The following is a 22762-nucleotide window of genomic DNA, read 5'->3' as shown; positions in this document are numbered from 1 at the left end:
TTGACCGGTGACAGATGACTGGGAGCTGGAGGAGGGAAGTGGCCAGAGAAGTACCAGATTGGCAAATGCTTGGGATGGATGTAGCTTATGAGGATTAGCGTGGTTTACTTTAGTTCTGCCCAGCATAGTGCTTGCAGCTTTGGAATAAGTTTCAGTCTCTTGGTGTCTTCCTGGGCCAAACAGATACCTCCCTAAGAGATAACCTAAATATTAATATATAGCCTGCTATGGCTCCTCTGCAAGTCCCAATGGCAAAAGGCTCCTGGATGCTTTTTGGTTTATTTTTGGCTTTTGCTGTTCAGGGAGAAAGGCAGACCTCTGAGAGATGTCAGGCTAAGTAACCAACAATAAGAAGGGAAGAAGGTACCAAACTCTTCTCCATAGAGTTGCTAGTGGCTGAAATGTAGAACTTCTTAGCTGCAAGGTGTTTGTCAGCGCTCTCTGGGAATGATCCACCTATGCAAATGAGCAATAACTAAATTCAAAACAATGGTGGACAGGGCTCCACCTACTGAAGCCTAAGTTGGTGCAACTGACCCAAGACTTAGAATGTTTTTGTTAACTCTTGAATATTAATTGAGATTTTGGTAGATTTTGACTGGAATTGAGATGAAATATTCGGGCCGGGCAGTGGCGGCACACACCTTTAATCATAACACAACGGAGGAAAAGACAGGTGGCTCTGGATGAGTTTTAAACCAGCCTGGTCTCCACAGGGTGTGGCCCCCGGCTGATAAGTTGCTTGCAAAAACAGCCTAGGATTGAAATGGACACATTTTTCCTCAACAGCCATGCAAACTGCACGCCTCCCTCATTGGAAAGCCTTTGTGTGCTGAGTTGAGGTGTCAACTGCTCTGGCAGCCCGCTAATCCCTCTAAATGTGAGCTGCTTTCACGGGGGACAGGAGGCAGTCACACCAGATACAAAAAGCCAGAGAGGACCTACAGGTGACAAAGTCCCCAAAACTCACAGGGTAAAATTCCTGGACTTAAAAGGGTAACCTTAATTCCGTTTCTTTTCTCCGGGCAACTGGCCTGTCTCTAAATCGGGATACATTTTCTTGGGAGACAGGGAGTGGCCTGGCCTATACACCGGGCACCACAGAGCCTAGAGAAGGACATGAAGAACTAGACAATCTTATTTTTTTTTAAATTTCAACTAAATAATGATTGTATGTTCTTTGGTAATGGTGATATTATACTTCCTCTTTGAAAGAGGTCAAATGAGACAGAGCTGGATGAAAGGAAGACTGTGAACTTAAGTCAGTCTATCCATACAAGAATTCAAACTACAGACCCAGCTTTGATTGTTGTGTGCATCCTGCACACCTCGTGCACTTATAGAGTTAGAACTGTATAATGCTTGTGACAAATTATGTAATTTCAGAGGAGAAGTGCCAGACACTGACTCTGGATCAGACCTGACAGGATTCATCCTCCAGCATCATGAGATGCTGACGTCCTGCATTCTTCATGTTCCAGCCACAAGTGCTTCAGTTGCTGTTGTCATCAGAACAGAACAGCCCCCAGGACAGCTTGGAAGAAAGCTCCTGATTCCAATTGGTCCAGCATTTCAGACCGTCCCACACAGGACTTTTATTAAGCCTGAATTTCTCAATATTTAGAGACTGGACCACAAATGCTATCTCTAGCTTGTTTAACCATTTTCCCATTTTTTTATTTGGCCCCCCTGCATAGGTGTTATTCATCCCAAATCAGCCGCACGGAGCCTTAACAAGGGAATGACTTCCCGTTTCCCTTAAAGGTGGTTGGGTAAGGTTTTGGTTATGGACGTTTATTTTCTTGGGAACTGGTTATGTTACTATTGGTCTTATTCAGAGAGAGAAGGAGATTGGACTCAGGGATTTTTCTCTGAGAATACAGAAATATATAGGGATGACAGCACCAAAGGTGGATTCCCCAATCTACTCTTCCACTTAAGGCCTAAAGTGTTACTCACAAGGCTTTTCTAATTCACTGGTATAGAATAGTATATGTTGATGTCAAATAAGTTTATTTTAAATTCCTTGTACTATTCAATTTATCACAAGAATATACATCGTAGGTTCAAAAGATAGATAAGGTAAGAGATTTAGATAAGGTCTTAAAGAACCTCAGAGACCTACAGAATATGCCTTTAAACAATTTTTTTTTATTGTTTTGAGGATTTTTTGAAAATGAGACAGATTGACTCCTGGCAACATGCAGCCTCCCTCAAAGAAGGTAATTAGTATCAAGGAACCTCCTAATGTAGATGGCTTCAGGTGTGGCAAATCAGCCACTTGGCAAAAATGTCCTTGTTTTCTGCCACAGACAGGATTCTGCCTGAAAAGGTCAAGCTTGGATACAGGTGGAGTTGATGGCCAAACTCTGCAAAGACCGGGTAGGTGAGTCCCCAATAGTTCCTGCTTCACAAAATGTCTGTCAGATCTATTGGGCCAGAGGCTGATGATGATGCTCCAACATGTTAAAAAGTGTTGAGTGTTCAGGCGGCAAAGTGTCCCTGCCACTTTTTCATTTGGAAGATGCTACCCTGCACTTCCTGTTTGATTTTATTTCTTCTCAAGTCTCTGATGGGGTTGAAGACAGCAAAACCTTATGAATATAACATGAATATAATGATTGTTTCATGGTTCTTATGTGTGTATATTGTACATTGGTGTAATATTATAAATGTATAGGTACAAGTTTGTTTTAGATTAAAAAGGGGAATTGTGGAGGAATGTCTTGAGTGGATGTAACAACTGACAATAAAGCGTTGTATAGCCAATCATCTGGGCAGAAAGACAGGAAGAGGAATGCTGGACTTCCTGGAGAGGGGAGGAGCCAAGAATTGACAGTTGACAGGAAGGAAGGACTGTTGACAGTGGGCTGGAGAAGGAGGAAGAAGGCTGAGGACCAGACTGGCAAGTGCTTGGGATATATGTATATTATGAGGTTTAGAGTAGCTTACTTTAGTCTACGAGTAGATCAGGATCAGTTTAGACTGTGGCTGGCATAGTGCTTGCAGGTTTAAAGTATGTTTCAGTCTCTCTGTGTCAATTATCGGCTCCCCAGGCAGAAAGGATACAATTTATTGTAACATGCAGGTTAATAGCTTACAAAATGAAAAAGTGATAGGGACATTTTACTGCCTAAACAGATACATTGAAATATAACAGTAACTCTTAAATAGTCCACATGTGTAAAGAAGAGTACTGTTAATAGGCCTGGGGAAATCTATATTCCAATCTGTAGATGCACAGGCACACCACTTTCCTTTTCTTCACAGTACTGGGGGCTGAACCCAGCATCATACATGCTAGGCGAACTCTACCAGTGAGGTAGCCTAGCCCAAAACTGACATCCCATGCTCTTGTCTCTGGACACTTACTCCATGGCTTGATTACAGTTATTTCCATGCCCTGCGGAACGTCGGCCCTTTTAACCTAACCAATCTAGGCTTTGATTTCTTTCTGTTTATCTTTCTGTCTATCATCTAAATATTTATCTGTCTATCTATTGATTTATACACCTACTTGTTTCTTCTGAAGTGCTGGGTGTGAAATCCAGGGCTTTCTACACTACTGCAGAGCCATCTTTCTAGATTTTATTGATTTGTGTATTCCTCTACAGCCCTGGCAGGCCTGGCAATCTCACAGCCTGGGATGGCAAGATTCCTGCCCCTGCTCTCAGCATCCTGAGGTTCAAGCTGTATCCCAACACACAAACTCTGGCCCTGGGTTTTCTTATTAGAGCACAGAGTAATGCCTAGCCTGGAAGGCGCTGGGAAGGGTACAAAAGACTCAGGTTCTGTCTCCCCTACAAGGCCCTCCCTGCTCACAGGAGGCTCAGCTTCTGTCTGGACCCGGCTGGGTGCCTCATCTCTGGCATTCCAGTGGCAGTTTGCTTACGGTCCCTGTCCCCACGAGGCAGATCATAACTGCTCTCCACCCGAGTTCTAGCTTCCCTGGGTCCCTCCAGGATCCCAGCCCTAAAGAGAGTGCGGTACCCTCCAATTCCACCTGCACATTCCACTCCTTAGGAAACATCGAAGTCCACTGGACGAGCTGAATCCGTTGCTCACACTCATACAAAAGCGCCTCAGAAGCCTGAGAGCTAAGTTCTCCTGCCAAGTCCTGCGTGGAATGGGAGTCTGGAGAGATGCAGCAGTTCCTGTGCTCCTAATTCCTCAGTAGGCAGGTCGACAGCTCCAGTTCCAAGTGGGTACAGGCCCTGCCCCCTTCCGTTCCGATTGGCTGGTTCGGATTCTGGGGGCGGAGCGTTCGCAGGGATTTAGCTGAGCACAGGAAACCTGCTGAAGTAGAGTTGCCTGAACCATGGGCACCCCGTCGCTGTCCTCTGGTGTCCATGCTGGTGGTCAGAGGGCTGGGTGGCTCTGGATGAGTTTCTGCACCCTAGGTTTGCCTGTCCTGCCTGTTTCCTTTCTCTTCTTGTTACTGGTTGCACCAGGCACTTGGGCTGCAGGCTATGAGGTAAGCTGGGGCTGACAGGAGGCAATGTATTTGGGCTGGAGTTGAAGCAGAGGTTGGGGCACTACTGATCCCTAGGTGACTGCTGCTTATCAGACGCTGTGGTCTCAGTGCGTGCATTGCGTCTCTGAAAAGGCCTGGCGTGAGCCTGAGAGCAGGCTTGCATGTGCTTGTGTCCGTGTCCCTTTGCACACACTTACCTGTGATTGGTTGGGGAAAGGATGAGCAGTCACTTGGGAACAGGACTCGACGCTTTGCACAGGTTGTGCTTGCTGTGGTTCCACTTGGGTGGCCTCGCTGCTTGGTGACTGTCCAACTCCCTGTCATGCCCGCCCCTGTCCCCAAACACTTTGGGGCAGTTTCCCTGGCAAAGCTGCCTTGTGAATCTAGATCACCTGGAAGTTCTCCCTCCTCCCTTTCCAGAGTAGGACTGTGTGAGCTGGGCTGCTCCTTCCTAGGCACCTTCCTTGAGGCTGCCTGGGGTCCTGGTTTGGCCTCTCAGCTTCCCGATTCCTTCCTTGTGCAAAGTCACCTCTCTACACCTCAGAGGAGGTCTCAGAGTCCTGGCCTGAGAAGCAGACCTAATATGTGCTTGCACCGCCTCCCTGCCTGCTTTGTGATGCTGGAGGTCAAAAGTCAGGTCTTGACCATGCCAGGCAAGGTTCTACCTCAGAAGCCCCAGCCTACCTGCCTCTCAGAGTCTCAGTTACTGACATGGAATGTGTATGTTCTTGGGGTCTCTGTGCAGACATGTCCCACAGTGAAGCCAGGCATGCTCAACGTGCACCTGTTGCCTCATACCCATGATGATGTAGGCTGGCTGAAGACAGTGGACCAGTACTACTATGGCAGTGAGTGGAGATGGGGGTGGGGTGGGGCCTCTACATCTTTTAGGGACCTGGACATTGGGTTAAAGACAACGAGCCCTCTGGACTCTTGATCAAGTCCTAGGTTTTCCTGGCCCCTCACTGCCTGACCACATGTCCACAGGACAGAATGATATTCAGCACGGGTCAGTGCGGGACATCCTCAACGCAGTAATCTCCTCTCTCCTGGAGGACCGCACCCGGCGCTTCGTCTATGTGGAGATGGCCTTCTTCTCCCGTTGGTGGAAGGAGCAGACCAAGGCGACACAGGACAGCGTGCGGGACCTGGTGCGCCAGGGTGAGCCTGCACCAAGAAGTGAAAGGAGGAAGTGCAACCAAGCCTGTCTTTCTGCAAACCGCATCTTTGAGATTTTATATATATAATTTATGATGATTTATTGGGGCAGTGTCTTATTCTATATTCCACCCTGTCCTGGAAAATGACTTGTAGACTTGGCTGGCTTTGAACCTGTAGAAATCTTGCCTCCCTGGCTCTCTCGTGCTGGAAGGGAAGGCGTGGGCAGCCAGGCATCTCTGAGATTTTTATCGTGTCGTAGTGTGCACACTCTGTACCCAGAGTTCTAACAGCTTACAGTCTCTCTTCCTGTGGAGAAGCGTGTCTCGCCAGGCCCCCTCCAGTGGCTCCTCGGGGAGGCCAGCCATGCAGGTCTTTGCGCACTGGCTCTGAACTCCCCTCCTCTCCTGGCTCCATGCACAGCATCTTCTGATTCCCAGCCTTGCCCACGATGCCCACTCCCAGCTGCGCCCCTTCTCCCCTGGCCTCCCCTCCACAGGGCGCCTGGAGTTTGTCAATGGTGGCTGGGTGATGAACGATGAGGCAGCCACCCACTATGGTGCAGTTGTGGACCAGATGACACTTGGGCTACGCTTCCTGCAAGACACATTCGGTAGCGACGGGCGTCCCCGTGTGGCCTGGCACATTGACCCTTTTGGCCACTCTCGAGAACAGGCCTCCCTGTTTGCCCAGGTGCCAGCCACCCTACTGCTTCTCCTTCACTTGGCCTGGCTCCTGCTTTAGCTGCTCACACCCTGCCCTCCTCTCGTGATCTCTGCGGCTAGACCCTGGCTTGCTGAGACCCCCTGTCCAGGCTGAATTTGACTCCTGTGAGTTAAGTTCGGCCCTGGTCTATGTCCTAGGGACCCACGGGTGCAGACTGCTCTGCGTCTCCAGCTGGCTCGCTCCTTCCCTTGATTAGGCCTCACTAGAATTTGGGCTCCACCACTGAGCCATCTTTCTATCCCTGAAAAGCCTAGGTTGACTTGGACATACTTTCCTATGCTGTCTGTCCCCCCTGGGCCAGAAGGCCCTGCACTGCTTACCCCACCCCTTCTGTCCTCCCAGATGGGGTTTGATGGCTTCTTCCTTGGGCGCATTGACTATCAAGATAAGATTGTTCGAGAGGAAAAGCTGAAGATGGAGGAGGTGTGGAGGGCTAGTGCCAGCTTGAAGCCCCCCACTGCTGACCTCTTCACTGGTAAGTGCGCGGGAGAGTAAGGTCATCGGCCCTCAGGATCAGAAGGGTCCTCTGTGATTTTGTGATATGCTGTGATTCTCTGAGAATTGTTAATGGTTTTTGAGTGTGGATCTGTATGAGTGGTGTGTGTGTGTGTGTGTATTAGCCCTTTTGATTTTGGAAGTTTACCCTGGGTGTTATCTCACAGTCTCTGACCCCATGGCATGTCTGGGGCACTGATTCTGGTTTGGTCTACAGGTGTGCTCCCCAATTTTTATAACCCTCCGAAGAACCTATGCTGGGATATGCTATGTGCAGACCCTCCCGTGGTAGATGATCCCATTAGCCCTGAGTTCAATGCAAATAAGTTGGTCGCTGACTTCCTGAAGCTCGCCTCCTCCCAGGTAACCTAGCTGTCTCAACCATGACCAGGGCATGGAGACACAGATCCCAACCTATCCAAAAGCCTCCATGGGATTTCTCATTGGGACTTATCGTCCATTAGCAGGATACACGAGGGGCTGGAGAGACAGCTCCGCACTAAGAGCACCTGCTGCTCAAGTAGGAGACATGAGTTCAGATCCCAGAGCCCACACGAAAAGCTAGTCATGCGTGTTCCTGTATGTGGTTATGTGCGGCCCCAGCTCCGGGGCTGTAGAGACAGCAGGAGCACTGGGCCTTCTGGGCCTCATGATCGGGAAGAAAATGCAAGTCCAGGTTCTGGGAGGGTCTGACTAAATGAATAGGCAGAGAATTGTTGGAGGACGCCTGACACTCTTCTCTCATTTGCACATATGTGTATGGACACCTGATATCACACAGACACACACACACACACACACATATGCACACACACACACACAAACACACACACATAGGAATACACATCATATTAATGTTCTGGTGTCCGCTGTACTCCTGGAAACTTAAATCCCAGTACCTGAGGGTGGGGGTCAGGCAGTCAGGTCTCTGTGAGCCTGAAGCTGGCCTGGGAGGACATAGTGAAAGCCTGTGTGAAAACAAAACAAAGAAACAAAGCAAGGAAGTGGCCAGTGAGATGGCTGAGGGGTAAAGGTGCTTGCTGCCAAGCTTGAAAACCTGAGTCAGGTTCCAGAGCGCACTTGCAGTGAGGAGAGCACTGACTCCTGCATGTTGTTCCGTAGTCTCTGAGCGGCTGCTGTAGCGCGCACACCTTATGTCCCCTCCCATAAGAAATAAACATTGAAAAGGAGGAGGAGGGAGGAGGGCAGAGAGTGCAGCTCAGCGCCGTGGAGCCTCCTCTGAGCACGGGACTGTAGAGTACCTCAGCAGCTGCTGGCTGTTTCTGTGGTTTGCACACCAGGACTTAGATATCCCAAGCTGGCCTTGAGCTTGCTATGTAGGGGAGGCTGGCTTTGAACCTCTGCTCCTCCTGCCTCCAAATGCTGAGAGTAGAGATAGGCCCCAGCATGCCTGAGGGGCAAAGGCAGGCTTGGTACAGCCTGTCCTGGACTCTACTGTGGGAGCTTCACACTCCGCCCTGCACTGCTCACTTCCGTGTGTCCAGCTGCCCCATGTGCCATAGTCCCCACGCAGGAGGACCTTCTTTTTTATTCATTTGTGTTTTGTTTTTTGTCTTGAACTGTGTATCTACCCCGGGGTTAGAGGGTACTAGTGTAGTGTTCTGACACTGAGCTATATCCTCAGGTCCCCACATGTAATTTTGCACCCTGAGGCACTGGGAAAGCCTGGGACTCCCAGGCCTGAGGACTGCCTTGTCATCCACAGGCACAGCATTACCGAACCAACCACACCGTGATGACCATGGGTTCAGACTTCCAGTATGAGAATGCCAACAGGTGGTTCAAAAACATGGACAAGCTTATCCGCCTGGTCAACAAGAAGGTCAGTGCCTCCCTCTGTGTGTTACACAGCTTTCTGTCATTAGCATCAGTGCCTGAGATGGGCAGGTAATAAACAGAAACGAGTCACGCAAAGAGGTCACCCTAGAACAAGGGACACTCAAGACTGCTCAGAGTGAAGGCCAGCGTGGGACAGGCAGATGGATGGCCACTCACACACACACACACACACACACACACACACACACACACACACACACACACATACACATATACAAACACACACACACACAGACATACAGACATACAGACACACATGGATGGGCACATAGAAACACACACACACAGACACACCAAAGACCCTGTCTCATAAACAAAACCTTGCACAGAAACCAAAATAGAGAAAGGTTTATTTTTATTTTTCCTTTTTAAACTGTTTTGTGTTTTGAGACAACGTCTTCTGTGTCATCCTGGCTGTCCTAGAACTCACTATGGGTTTCAGGCCAGTTTGCTCTTCTGGCCTACATCCTCTATACTGTGGTTTATAATTCTTTCTGCTTGACGTCTCCTGTTCCTCAAGATACCAGCTACAGTCAAGCATGGTGGTCCTTTCTGGCCTTTGTAGGGATCAGGCAAACAGGCAGTGCACAGACACATATGCAGGCAAAACATCGATACACATTAAATAAACAAATGTGAAAAGCAACAACAGCCTAGTAGGGAAGTTGATCCATTGGAGGCCTGTGGGCCCCGGAAGGTGCGCACCCCCAGGCTCACACACTCCTTTCCCCAGCAGCAGGCAAACCGGAGCCGGGTCAATGTTCTCTACTCCACCCCTACGTGTTACCTCTGGGAACTGAACAAGGCCAATCTCACCTGGTATTTGGGGCAGGGACTGGGGAGTTTGGGTGGGGTTGGCATGCTCCGTGGAGTGTGACTGCTCTCCATGTCCCGTGCAGGTCGGTGAAGGAGGACGACTTCTTTCCTTATGCCGATGGCCCCCACATGTTCTGGACTGGCTATTTTTCCAGCAGGCCAGCCCTCAAGCGCTATGAGCGTCTGAGCTACAACTTCCTGCAGGTGCGTGAGCATGTGGGCATCCAGGAGGCCCAGAGGACCCTCTGCCCAGCACATGTCTTTCTCCTCAGGTGTGCAGCCAGCTAGAAGCACTGGCAGGTCCTGCAGCCACCGTGGGACCCTATGGCTCAGGAGACAGCGCTCCCCTTAGTAAGTGTCATCTGTGGACCCTGGGATTGAAACCAGAGTCCAAAACCATCTCTAGGGCCCACTTTACTTTTGGTGGTGCCTGGGATCGAACCCTAGACTTCTTCAACGCCAGACAGCACTATACGTCTGACCACTGATCTACATCCCTACACTTTGAGTTTCCTTTTGAAGAACTTATGTTGTTGTAAGACACGAAGTAGAGATGGCTGTGAGCTACCATGTTGTGTCCCCAGTCAAACCCCGGTGCTTTGAAGAGTCAGCCAGTGCCCTTAGCTGCCAGGCCATCGCTCCAGCCCCCACAGCTGTTCTTAATTCTCCCAAGGGCACTGCTCCCCAGCACCGGACCGTTTGTGTGTGCTTGATTGGTGGTGGGCTCAGCATTGTGTGAGGAGGCAACTGACTGGCATTCTCTTGGCAGAGGAGGCAGTGGCTGTGCTCCAGCACCACGATGCCATCACTGGCACTTCAAAACAGAATGTTGCAGATGACTACGCCCGGCAGCTGGCAGCAGGATGGGGACCCTGTGAGGTGTGAGGGGCAAGGGTAGAAATGCGCATGTGTGTGTGTGTGTGTGTGTGTGTGTGTGTGTGTGTGTGTGTGTGTGTGTAGGGGACAAAACACTCATATGGGCTTTGAGGGGAAGCCAAGAGTGAGGAGGGGTGTATTCTTGGAAAAAGGGGACTGGTTATAGGTAGGGGGCGGGGCCTATTATGGGCTCACCCAGACTGCCAGGGCTGCAGACCTTGGTGCAGGTCTTTTGGTGATCCTTACCAGGTTCTGGTGAGCAACGCCCTGGCACTGCTGAGCAATTACAAACAGAACTTCTCATTCTGCCGCGAGCTCAACATCAGCATCTGTCCAGTCAGCCAGCAGTCAGGTCACGTGAGTCGGGGCTGGGAGCAGGAGGGACAGGACCCCAGACTGTGAAGTCTGCAGTGAAGGGGATGGAATGGGTGCCTCCTGTAGTTTTGGAGGGCATTGTGGGTGCAGGAGGCTGGTATAGGGAGTTGATTCCTGGAGGCAAGGCTTGTCCTGGAAGGCCAGGCTGTGTGGGCAGCTGCACTGCTAAGGGCTGGGGTGGCAGCTGTGCTGTGACTAGGGCTTCTGACGTAGTTCCAGGTGACTGTTTACAACCCCCTGGGGCGGAAGGTGTCTCAGATGGTTCGGCTGCCAGTCACCAGAGGCGTGTTCATCGTGAAGAACCCTGAAGGCCACACAGTGCCCAGCAATGTGAGCTGCTCATGCAATGGTCCCTTCCCAGTCCATTTTCCCCAGGCCGTCTGGATGCGCCCATGTGTTTCTTCCTTGTCTGTTTGTCTCCCAGCTCTGTTCTGAATCGCAGCCTCCTGGGGAACATCTCTCTCCCAATAGAGCCAACTTCAAATCGTCCCCTGGGATTTCTTTCCCTCCCTCCCTCCCTCTGTCCCTTCCTTCTTTTCCTTTCCTTCCTTCCTTCCTTCTTCCTTCCCTTTATTTTTTCCTTTCTTACTTCCATTCCTTTTTTCTTCCCTCTGTCCTTCCTTCCTCCCTCTCTCCCTCGCTCCTTCCCTCCTGACCCTCTCCTGTTTCTTCCCTCAGACAGGCTCTCACTGTGTAACCCCGATAGCCTCCCATTTGTGATCTTCCTGCCTTAATCCCCTGCGTGTTAAGATCGCAGGTTTGGGTCACCTCACTGTTCCGCATCAGATTTTCTCGTTATGGACGCACCCTTCTCCCCAGGAGGTCTCCTCTTCTGACCTCTCATCCACCTCTTTCTCTGTTTGCTGACTCCTCGCTTCCGTGTGTAGCTGCACCTTCCTCCTCTCTCTCCTCTCTTCTCTTCTCCTCTTTCCTCCTATTTCCTCTCCCTTCATGGAGGTACAGGTTGTGCTGACAAATGCTCTTCCGTCTCTCCCCATCACAGCCAGGTTTTCTCCCATCTATTGCTTGCCCTCTGAGGGTGGTGTTGTCACCCATGCTGGTTTCTTTGTGTCTTCTTGAACCTGATGAGCATCCTGTCCTCTCTCACTCAAGGTGGTGCTGATTCCCAACTCTTACAGTAAGATGTACGAGTGGGAGCTACTGTTCTCTGCCTCGGTGCCTGCTCTTGGCTTCAGCATCTACTCTGTGATCAAAATGACAGGCCCTAAGTCCCAGACGCACAGCCTCACAGCCAGGCTCAGGAAATCCAAGTCCCAGGTCTTATCCATTGAAAACGAGGTGAGATTGTACCTGCGCTCCTCTCCTTGCCTCTGTGCCAATGACAGTGTTGTAGAAGTATTGGAATCTGCGTCAGGAGGTTCTGGATCCTTGGTTTCCCCTCATCTCTCCCGAGTATGTGTTCTCTAGTGAGGAGGGTGACCTGTGAGGCTCAATTTCCTTTCTAAGCAGTGGTGTGAATCTTATCAGGTTTAGATTGATATAGGTGCGTGTCCTTCTGCGCCTGCTAATATCCAGGGTCATCCCCAGATGTGGCTGTCAGCTTTCTGTCAGGAACCGAGGAATCTTGAGATCAGAGCTGCCAGGTCTTTCATGGCCAGCTAGAGTCTTAGGGCGAGGCTCATGGGCTGGGCAAGGAAGGTTTCTGTTCTCACTAGAGGAGGTGGAAATAAGTTTTCTATGGGGTGTTATAGGCTCTGTGTTTGTGTGTGTGTGTGTGTGTGTGTGTGTGTTTTGGGTTTTCGAAATAGGGTTTTTCTGTGCAGCCTTAGCTGTTCTGGACTTGTTTTCCAGTCCAGGCTGCCTTCAAACTCACTGTAATCTTCCGCCTCTGCTTCCCTAGTGGTGGGAATAAAGGCATGTGTCACCATGTGTGCCCAGTTTGTTCCTTTAAATGAGACTGGTGGGATTAGAGAGCAGTGAAACACATAAAAAATGATAAATAAATAAATAAATGAATAATAATGCTTTGGTAGAAAACCATTGACACCTTGTCAGCTCAGCCTCTGCCCTCACATGCATGAACAAGAATGTACACACACAATCATATACACATGCAAACATGCCACATACAGAATGTCATATGATGATATTCCTGTAAAGATAATTAATGTCCATGCAAGTATCATTATGATATATTCATTGTTACTATTCAATTTTTTTCTCTTCCTGTTTATTTGAGACAGGCTTTCTCTATGTAGCCTTGACTCTACTGCTATTCCTGCTGGCCCCCAAATCACTGAGATCAGCCTGCCTCTACCTCCCAAGTGCTGGGTTTAACTTCTCTTCAGATTCTTAAGAAATAACAATATTTTCTTTATGTGTTTGGGCCTGGATCTCAGAGCAGAGGCTGTCCGTGAACTCGGCAAGTTCAGAATGACATAAAATCCTGCTCTTCCTGCCTCTGGCTCTTGTGTGCTGGGTTATAGGCATGTCCCACTGTGCCAGACCTGTATTGAGCTGAGCCTCAGTCCCAGAGCTTCCCACATGCCGAGCACCACCTCTGTGGCGATGCTGTGGTCACTGTTGGGGCATGAAACTGACTCTGTGGAACTAAAGCCCTGCGGGTCCTGGCGATTGGCTGATGGGTCAGGTGACACATTGGTCAAACCCTGGAGCAGAGGAGGAGTGAGATCCATGCAGGGTGCCATAGTTGGCCTGTGCTGCTGTGGCGTGAGCAGCCAGGGTAGGAGAGTAAGGGGGTCCGCAAAGGGCTGAGTTAGTCCCCGAGGCCTCGCTGTGCAGAGAGTGGCCAGATGGGGCTAGAGTTGACTGAAGCAGCTGTGACAGGAGTGTTTGCTTACTGGGTCTCGAGCAGCAGAGAGATGAGGGAGCTGAGGCCAAGGAAGGCTGAGGAGACGCTGGTTTACATCTGTGCTCCCTTTCCCCATGCAGTACATACGGGCCACGTTTGACTCTGGCACAGGGTTACTACAGAAGATTGAAAACATGGCACAGAACCTCTCGCTCCCTGTGAGCCAAGGCTTCTTTTGGTGAGGAAGGGCTCCTATGTCGGGGAAGGGTCCACAGAGCTTGGGGCGGTTGGCATGGATCTGAGGTCCCCTCCCTGATGCGCGTTTTCTCTGGTTCCAGGTACAATGCAAGCACTGGAAATGAAGAGAGTAATCAGGCCTCTGGTGCCTACATATTTCGACCCAACCAGCTTGAGCCATTGCCTGTGAGCCGTTGGGCTCAGATCCATGTCCTGAAGGTCTGTGTTCTGGGAACCATGACTGGGCTTTGGGCGTGGAGAGCAAATGTGGAGTTGGGGAGCAGGATGTGCCACATATAAGGCTTGTTTAGAGACTATTACACTCGGGGTGTGTGTGTGTGTGTGTGTGTGTGTGTACGCACGCACAAGGGTGGAGGTTACAGGACAGTTTGTAGGAATCTACCACATGGATCCCTAGGATAGAATGTAGGTCACCAGCCTAGGCAGAAGTGCCTTTACCCCCTGAACCAGGTCTCTGGTCCACGACAGAGTTTTCCTGTGTAGCTCAGCCTGGTTTCACAACTCTTGATCTTGCCTCAGCCTCTGGAGTGCTAGGGCTACAAGAGTGCATCACTGTGCCTGGCTTTACTTTTCCTTTGCATATGGAGTAAGACCCCAGGCTCCAGCTGCTGATGCATGAAAGTCTCTACCATAAATGTCTCTCTCAACATGTTCAAATCCACTCCTAGCTTTGGAATATGAGGAGAATGGGGTGGCAAGTGCACTAGGTCAGAGTTCACCGACGTCTTGGAAGTGGGTTTGTTTCTTGGCCTGTAGTTGAGATCCCTTGCATATGCAGAAAGGCCTGAGTTCTGGGTCCACACCAGCACAAGAGAGCAGCTAGGACAGGAGCACTTGGGTAGCTGAGGGAAGCAGCCCAGGATCAAGGTCTAGGCTTTGTAAGGTCTCTGTCTCATTGTCTCTCAAACACACACACACACACACACACACACGCACACGCACACGCACACGCACGAACACGCACACGCACACACACACACGCACACGCACACGCGCACGCACACGCACACACACACACGCACACGCGCACGCACGCGCACACACACACACACACACACAGACACACACGTAATCACCTGTGTAACTTGTGGTGAAGGTCACCAGATTTGGATTTGTAAATTAAAACAGACCAGGTTGGGTGGGCCACTGTGCAAATGAAGCTGTGACAATTTTATTGAGCGAAATCACAGATTTTATAACTTTATCAAAAACTGAATATAATGCGAATTGCCAGGATCAATACACTTGAAGTTGTCATGATACAATGAAGATTTCCAGGGAGCGCAGGATGGAAGGGACTTTGTGTCCAGGGAGCCATGAAGTCCAACGTGAGAATCTAGACGCATGCCTCTCTAGGCAGCCAGGCCATGCCAGCTCCATGGTTCCTTCCTATTCCCTTTTATATTTTTCAATTTCAGGATGTGCAAGTCAATCCTTACAGTAGATGGGGAATAGGACATTAATCTCAAGATTATAATGCTTCCCAGTATCAGCAGGAAAAATCTCCCCAATGACATTCCTATGGACCATAGTTTAGAAGTCCAATTAGAGACAGAAAAATATGTCCAAAATTCTTTGCCAGGTTTTGTGCATCAGTGGAAGAGGGTAACTTGTTGAACTCTGAATGTTGAATGGTTCCTATTTGACCATACAAGACGAGAGCATCAATACCTAAATTATCACGTGACCGACTCTGATTGGGGTCAACATGATTAGCAGTGGAGGCTCTCAGGATTTCTGAGTCATTGACAACTACAGGAACGTTATTCCCTCCCCAGTTAGCAAAGTCAACAGGTGGCTCAGGTCCATGAGCCAATGTCTCAGCAGCAATGGCTGCATTGACTGAGTAGACAACACGGCAAAGAAGAGCGATTTGGCAGCCACACCTGCCCTGAGGTTTCTGTGTCTCTCCCTCAGGGTCTAGGTTGTCATTTGGGTCATTGCTGGTGGGCAGGCTCCCTTCTTCATGCTGGACACCCGTGTTGCACTGTTCTCTTCCTTCAGCTGTAGCCTCTGGAGATGCTCTGCAATCTCAGTGTCCTTCTTTCAGAGACTGAGCCAGTCTTTCAGGTGTCCACACTGGCTTTCCAGCACCCTTAGGAAACACAACAAACAAAGCCTGAGCTTCAGGGTATTTCTGGATCTGGGCCACTCAACTGCCTGATAATATCTTTCCAAAGGCCTGAGACCCTGAGTTTGAAAACAGGGTTGCTCAGTGTGACAACCCAGGCTGTCCTGGAACTGGCTGTGTAGACCAGGCTGCCCTTGAACTTACAGAGGGAGAGCCTCTTGCCTCTGCCTGCCATGTGCTGGCATTTAAACTGTGCTCCACCATGTCAGGCTTATTTTGTTGAGTCTTACTAGCTTGTTCCTGACATCTTTCTGAATAACTATCTTCCACAGTAAATCTTCCCCCCTGAGACACAAGCTTTTGCCCAGACTCTCTGCTCAGAGGCAGGGAAAAATTCACCATTAATAGAAGGAAGTGGACACAATGCCAAGGGGGCAGCTGGTCCATGCTGAGCACAAGCCTGCCTAAGATCCTTAAGAGTCTTAAATGAAGTGGGTTTATAGCTTCTGACTGTTTGCCCAGGTGATTAGGATCCAGCATTTCATTCACAGGAAATGAGACCATTCTTTGGTGCATTTCTTAATGTTCAGGCTTACTACAGGTCTCTATGCTGGGAGACCTGTGCTGTGGCTTAAAGGGAGTTAATTCTGTCTTGGGGAAAAGCGCTCCCCATCAACCTCAGAAAGAAGTGAAGGCCAGCATCAGGGTGGGAGGGGGCTCTCTATGCTTTCAGGACCTGCACCTGGTGGATAGGGCTGAGGAGTGAGGACACTGGAGGTGGAGGTGGCAGAGCAAAGCCAGCACAGGGAGGAGGAAACCCTCCACCTCCTCACAGAGACACTGCAGCATTTAGGCTCTAAATTTTCTTCTATTCCCAGTGTTAGTTCTGCCTTTTACTGATCACTTTCCTTTTATTGGTGACCCTGTGGTTTTTATCTACTACTGCTTTAATTTCTTCCCAAGCTGAAGAGCATCATGAGGAGATTTTCTGGTCCTCTTGCATCTCATTCTCCCTGCTTTGTTCCTCCTAGCTGGGACCAAGTCTGGGATCCTGAGATCCCTCTTCAGGAAAGAAGGCGAGAGCTCATCATGAATTCCAGGAGTCCATCACCTGGTGGTGGCTGCTGTAACTCCTCCCCCAGTAACAAAGTGTTCAGATCAGGAGAAAAGTGTTTCTCCTTCGACCCCCAGTGTCCCATCATTTTTACCTCCAATGAGTGCACCTGTCTTATTATACTTGTGTGCACATGATTCCCACGGTTTCTCTTCCTTAACATTTTTCTCCTTTTCTTTTTTGTCTGTCTTCCTTCCTTCCTTCTCCCTTCCTACCTTCCTTCCTTTTTTCCTTCCATCACCACATTTCAGGTCCATCTTCAGGAGCTGCCTGTAGGCGCCTGTGCTAACTTTCTGTGACAAGGTCACCTGAGACAGTTGAGAGGAATAAATCAGGGCAGGTTGGAGGGGCCACAGCACTACTGCGGCTGTGACAATCTTACTGAGAACAGTTACAATTTGTACACCTTTATCAACAATGGACTACAGTGGCAGTTGTCAGGATCCACACAGTTGTGGTTGTCAGAATACGGTGAGGTTTCAAGCTGCACAGGACACACAGGACAAATGTCTAAGACCCTTTGTCCTGTCAAGCATCCACGCTTCACTGACTTCCAAGAACTCACAGGGAACAGAAGGTGACCTGAGCACTTCACTGCCTGAGGGAGCAAGTTGGAAAGGAAGGTACATTGTGTCCCTGGAGGGATTGACCATACTCAGAAAAACCTTACGACACATGCCTCTCTAGGCAGCTTGTCAGGCCAACTCTGTGGGTCACCACACACATGCATACATGAAGGCGAGTGCACATGTGCTAGGATAGACACAGGAACAGCAAACAGAATATTTAGTTTTTTGTTTTTTCCCTTGCTTGTTTTTTGAGACTGATTCTCTGTGTAGCTTTGGCTGTCCAAGAACTCACTGTGAAGACCAGGCTGGTCTTGACCTCACAGAGAGCTACCTGCCTCTGCCTCCTGAGCGTTGGGAATGAGGGTGTGCGCTACCACCATCAGGCTCTCAATAACATTTTTATGTGGGGGGATATTTGATACTTCACACTTACTTGATCTTGGAATCTCAGGAGGCCCCTGATGGTTTTCTGATGTTTTCTTCTAAGGTGGAAAAGGAGTAGATGCAGGATTCTGAGGACGCATTTGATGGGGTTCCCCTCTAGGCAAATGTCGACACACCTCCATTAGAATATGGCTTGGTCTTCGGTAAAAGTTATCTAAATCAACCGCGCTTGCAGCCGCATGAGATTCTCTTCTTCTGGGCCATGCATGATGATGCTTGCTTTTAATCCCAGCACAAGAGGCGAGGGAGGAAGATCTCTGAGTTTGAGATCAGCTAAAGCTACGTAGTGAGAACCCATCTCAAAGAACAAAACACCCAGACTCTAGCACCACTGCAACTATCAAAACAAACTAAAAGAAGAAAGAAAGAAAGAAAGGTCTTTTTTTTTTTAAACAGAGAGTCTGACTGGGCATCAGGGGAAGTTGACGGCCTCTCTTTTCCAACATTTCTTCTGTCTTGTTCTTGTCCCTCTAACCTCTCTAATGTGCAGCCCCACTCCTGGTCTAAGATCGACACCCAGGCTCAAGCCACAGCATCTGAATTTGAGCCAAAGAGAGGGAAACAGTCAAGGCCAGTGTTCATGCTGCCTTGATCCTTTTCCATGGGGCAGATTGTGGCCACACAGTTCCTGATAGCCACAAAGAAGGCTACATGTGTGAACCTAGAACCCCATTCTAAGGAGGGAAGGGAGGGCAATGGTGCGTGGCGAGGGTGTATGGGTACAGTCAAGGGCTATGTGGTCCATGGGCATGGCAGCACACCCTTGCATCCCAGCACTTGGGAGAGAGAGGCTGCAGGACCAGGAGTTGAGGGTCAGTTTTCAGTTTTGAGTACCTACAGAGTTTGGGGCTGGTCTGAGGTACTTGAGTGCATATCATAAAATAAAATGAAATAAAATAAAACAAATTGAATTTAATACGGCACTGGCCAGGATCTGTTCTCCAGAAGCAGGGTAAGGGGTAGAGGTGGGATTTTCAGGTTGGGAGGGAGGAGCTGGTGAGATGGCTCAGTGGGTAAAGGTGCTTTCCATGATGCCTGACCACCTTGTTCAGTCCCTTGAATGCAAATGGTGGGCAGGAGAACCAATTCAAGCAAGTTGTCCTTTGATGTCCACATGTATCCTACACTCAAAACAAAGAAAACAAGAAGCTGTGAGAACATCACACCGAGTCAGTCTGAGAAAGGTGGTAGTGGAATCTCCCTTCTTGGAATTCATCACCATATGGGCCCCCCCCTCCCCTTGCCCAAGACACGGTTTCTCTGTCAAGCCTTGGCTGTTCTGCACTCCTTTTGTAGACCAGGCTGGCCTCAAACTCACATCCATCCTCCATCTTCTGCCTCCCTGAGTGTTGGGATTAAAAGGGTTGTGCTACCACTCCCAGCTGCCATGTGGCATTTTCACCATTGCTGACACCAGCCATCCTGTGTGCCTACAGACAGCCTTGGTGCAAGAGATACACCAGAATTTTTCAGCCTGGTGTTCCCAAGTGGTTCGCCTGTACCCAGGGCAGCGTTATTTGGAACTGGAGTGGACAGTGGGACCAATCCCAGCGGAGTAAGTAGCATAAAGCTTTCCGGAGTAGGGAGCAGCACAGAGTGGGGTTCAGGAGGGACTCACAAGGTGCCTTTTCCACTGAGTACAGAGATGGTTGGGGGAAGGAACTCATCAGCCGCTTTCACACCCCGATGAAAACGGAGGGACAGTTCTACACGGACAGCAACGGCCGCGAAATCCTGAAGAGGAGGTGGGAAGGGCCATCCGGGGGAGTTTGTGGTGTGTGGATTTCAGTGCCATGGGACTTGATGATGAGGCTGAAGAAGAAGCAGGACCCCAAATGTGATGACACTGCACCTCTTTCCAGGCGTGATTATCGACCCACTTGGAGATTAAATCAGACTGAACCGGTGGCTGGAAATTACTATCCTGTCAACACTCGAATTTACATGACGGTACTTGCCCTGCCACTGCATCAGACTAGGAAGCATCTCCCACATACCTGGGGCAGGGTGGGCTCCCAGGAGGGCCCCACAATCTCAATCACCCCTTCATCTAGGATGGGCACATGCAGCTGACTGTGCTGACGGACCGCTCCCAGGGGGGCAGCAGTCTCCAGGATGGCTCATTGGAGCTCATGGTGAGAGGGGAGCCCCTCCAAGCTGGGTTTCTCCCATAGGGCCCACCCAGACCCAGCCATGCATGAAGGCTCTTGTTGGTACCTGTTTTCTGTGTGTGGCCTTGGTCCCACCCTCTTTCCTTTCTCTCCCTTTCTTATACTGGGATAAGGGCCTGCTTCAATGTCCCTGGATTCTCTGTAATATTTCTAGGTTCCACTTTCCCCTTCTCCTTCAGTCTTTAATAAGGACTTGAGCTATCCCGTTAGGATCCTTTTGGTATGCCCTTCCCTTCCTTAGTCTTGGGCTGTTGTCCCCTGGACCTCACTTCTGCTGGAGTCCCTGACAGTCCCTAACCTCAGCCTCATTGTTGAGCCCTTCTTTAGTGTGTGTTGGAATTCCTGCAAGCATGTGCCCAACTTCTTACCTGGGCTCACTTGCTAGTTCCTCACTCTTTGCTGGCCGCTCCTCACAGGTGCACCGCCGGCTGCTGGCCGATGATGCGCGAGGTGTGGATGAGGCCCTGATAGAAGCAGGGAGTGGAAAGAGGGTGCGAGGGCACCACCTTGTGCTTTTGAGTTCTGTCAGAGATGCGGCTGCAAGGCACCGACTGCTGGCTGAGAAGGAGGTCCTGGCCCCTCAGTTGGTGCTGGCTCAGGGTGGTAGCAGTGCATATGACTCCCAGGCAGCACCAAAAATGCAGGTGAGAGACAGCAAGGCTGGCAGAAAGGGAGACCTTGGATGACGCCCCCTAAGCCCCTCTTTCTGGAGTGAGGTCCTCCTCAGTGTCAGCATTTCCCCTTCAGGATGAGCGCTGCCCTGTGGTCAGCAGCTGGCTTCAGTACTGTGTCCCTGCTCAGTGTCCTTTCCCACTCAGGACCAAGCCTCATTTCCTGCAGGTCAGCGCTGACTGCCAGTCAGCCTCGGACCACTGCCCTGCACTCATCCCCTTCTTTCTGCAGTTCTCAGGACTTCTCCAGGACCTACCTCCCCAGGTGCATCTCCTTACACTGGCCCGGTGGGGCCCCAAGATGCTGCTGCTGCGCTTGGAGCACCAGTTCGCTGTGGGAGAAGATTCTGGTCAGAACTTGAGCTCCCCTGTAACCTTGAACTTGCAGGTGAGGAGGGTTGAGCTGAGATGACAGGCTGGAGCCAGGCCAAGGCTGGGCTTGCTGGCTCAGCTGGAACCTTCCACTCCCCGCAGAACCTGTTCCGGGCCTTCACCATCACCCACCTGCAGGAGACCACACTGGCAGCTAACCAGCCCCTGCCCACGGCTTCCAGGCTCAAGTGGAGGACAGAAACTGGTGAGGACCTGGCAGGCGTCCTGCCTGGGCCTGGATGCTCAGGGGCAGTGGGAGGAATTTGCTCAGAAGCCACTGCAGAGCTGGAGCACAGGGTCTTAGGAGTGAGCAGTGGTCCAGCAAAGCAGCGGTGCACCTGCAGTTTGGGGCATGGGCTTTTGTCTCAAGGGTGAGTGGGTGGTGTAGGTGACCTTTGGGGATCAGAGAACAATGGCCAGAGCTGGAGAGGGTTTGGGGAACCTTGGGTGACCCTCAGGCACAGGAAGTATTTAAAATCTGGGAGTGCGGTCCTGGTGCGGAGTCGTGAGTGCAGCCTGCATGGGTTTGTTCAGGCCTCTGTCTCTTCCCATCCCAGGTCCTGTGTCGAACCCTGCTCCCTCCAAGTTGGACCCTACCTCAGTCACTCTGCAGCCTATGGAAATCCGTACCTTCCTGGCCTCAGTTCAATGGCCAGCACCCAGCTAGGCCTGCCAGCAGGATGGGCAGGCCTCCCCTTCCATTGGTGTAACCTCCCCAAAAAGTCATTAAAAGGCTCTTACAAAAACTCAGGCCCTTCAGTGACTGTGCATTATTTTTGAGGGGAGACATCAACTGTGCGATCTAGGGAGGTCATCAAAGTGTCGCTCAGCCCTGACTCCAGGCTCTGTGTGAAGGTGTCTCCTCAGTGCAGTCATCACAGCAGCCTCACAGTCTCCACGTCTCACTCCTCATCATGGGCTCTCTAGGAATATGCTTCTCCAGAATGTAAATAGTCCTCTGTGTGTATGTGCATGCCCCTGTGCTGTCATGTGGAGCCGGAGGACAGCTTGCCAGAGCCACTTATCTCCAGCCTGGGACCACCAGGGAGCTTTTCAGGTCGTGGTTAATATGCCATCTGTCCCACTGGGATTAGGTGTGGGGCTTTCTACTTTACAGGGAGGAGACTGAAGTCTATTACACTGTTCCAAAGAAGTGGGCTCTGAAGTATGACTGCATTTCAACGTGCCCCTGTAGAGCAGACTGCCTGCGCCAAAACCCGGGTTTCTTCCTGAGCAGCCTTTCTGACCACCGTCCTGCTCCGGTGGGTAAGTGTAGTCAGTGTTCTGGAGCTGCACACTGCTGCCTCCTAGGGAATGGTGCTCCGTGTGCACTGATTCACAACCAGTATTCTCCTCTGTCTTTACACAGGGCTCCACTTCGGAAGGGGGCACCTCCTTAATTTTGGTACCATACTTAACACAAACCACAAGGTTCTCCAACTGCTGCTCTAAATAGGCGCTATTCATCTGATGGGTGCGTTTGTAGTGCCTCACGATGCTACTCTCCAGCTTCACCACAGACAAGCATCCCTGTACCAT

The 22762-nt window shown here is 50.4% G+C and overlaps 1 protein-coding gene across 4 annotated transcripts; it reads left to right on the top strand.

Moving 5' to 3' along the window:
* Positions 1–2343: 2343 nt before the first annotated feature.
* LOC311583145 (lysosomal alpha-mannosidase-like) lies at positions 2344–21969 on the top strand. Of its 4 annotated transcripts, none has more exons than XM_084756470.1 (24): positions 2344–2382; positions 5220–5322; positions 5417–5635; positions 6132–6325; positions 6701–6833; positions 7071–7216; positions 8580–8696; positions 9450–9532; positions 9613–9733; positions 9802–9880; positions 10299–10408; positions 10655–10762; positions 10994–11110; positions 11894–12079; positions 13694–13791; positions 13892–14009; positions 19446–19564; positions 19653–19754; positions 19872–19959; positions 20064–20144; positions 20597–20824; positions 21084–21239; positions 21326–21428; positions 21781–21969. In XM_084756470.1, exons 1-24 carry the CDS (start codon positions 2359–2361, stop codon positions 21888–21890), a joined length of 2943 nt encoding a protein of 980 aa, XP_084612596.1. In that variant the 5' UTR covers positions 2344–2358; the 3' UTR covers positions 21891–21969. The 4 variants fall into 4 exon arrangements, with proteins under 4 accessions (XP_084612596.1, XP_084612594.1, XP_084612597.1 ...); XM_084756468.1 differs by lacking the exon at positions 2344–2382 and adding an exon at positions 3270–4474; XM_084756469.1 differs by lacking the exon at positions 2344–2382 and adding an exon at positions 3272–4474 and having other exon boundaries at positions 5462–5635.
* The last annotated feature ends 793 nt before the right edge of the window (positions 21970–22762 follow it).

This window comes from Acomys minous (assembly GCF_964271855.1).
Source record: "Acomys minous genome assembly, chromosome: 14".
Classification (NCBI taxonomy): domain Eukaryota; kingdom Metazoa; phylum Chordata; class Mammalia; order Rodentia; family Muridae; genus Acomys; species Acomys minous.
The sequence above is the reverse complement of the archived record's forward strand: the minus strand, read 5'-3'. Positions and strand labels throughout refer to the sequence as shown.

Excerpts from the sequence above, each read along its gene's own strand:
- LOC311583145 (XM_084756468.1), top strand. The coding sequence starts at position 4,319 with ATGGGCACCCCGTCGCTGTCCTCTGGTGTCCATGCTGGTGGTCAGAGG. Across the intron at positions 11,111-11,893 it reads GCCACACAGTGCCCAGCAAT|GTGGTGCTGATTCCCAACTC; the intron begins GTGAGCTGCTCA and ends CTCTCACTCAAG. Across the intron at positions 21,240-21,325 it reads CTGTAACCTTGAACTTGCAG|AACCTGTTCCGGGCCTTCAC; the intron begins GTGAGGAGGGTT and ends CACTCCCCGCAG.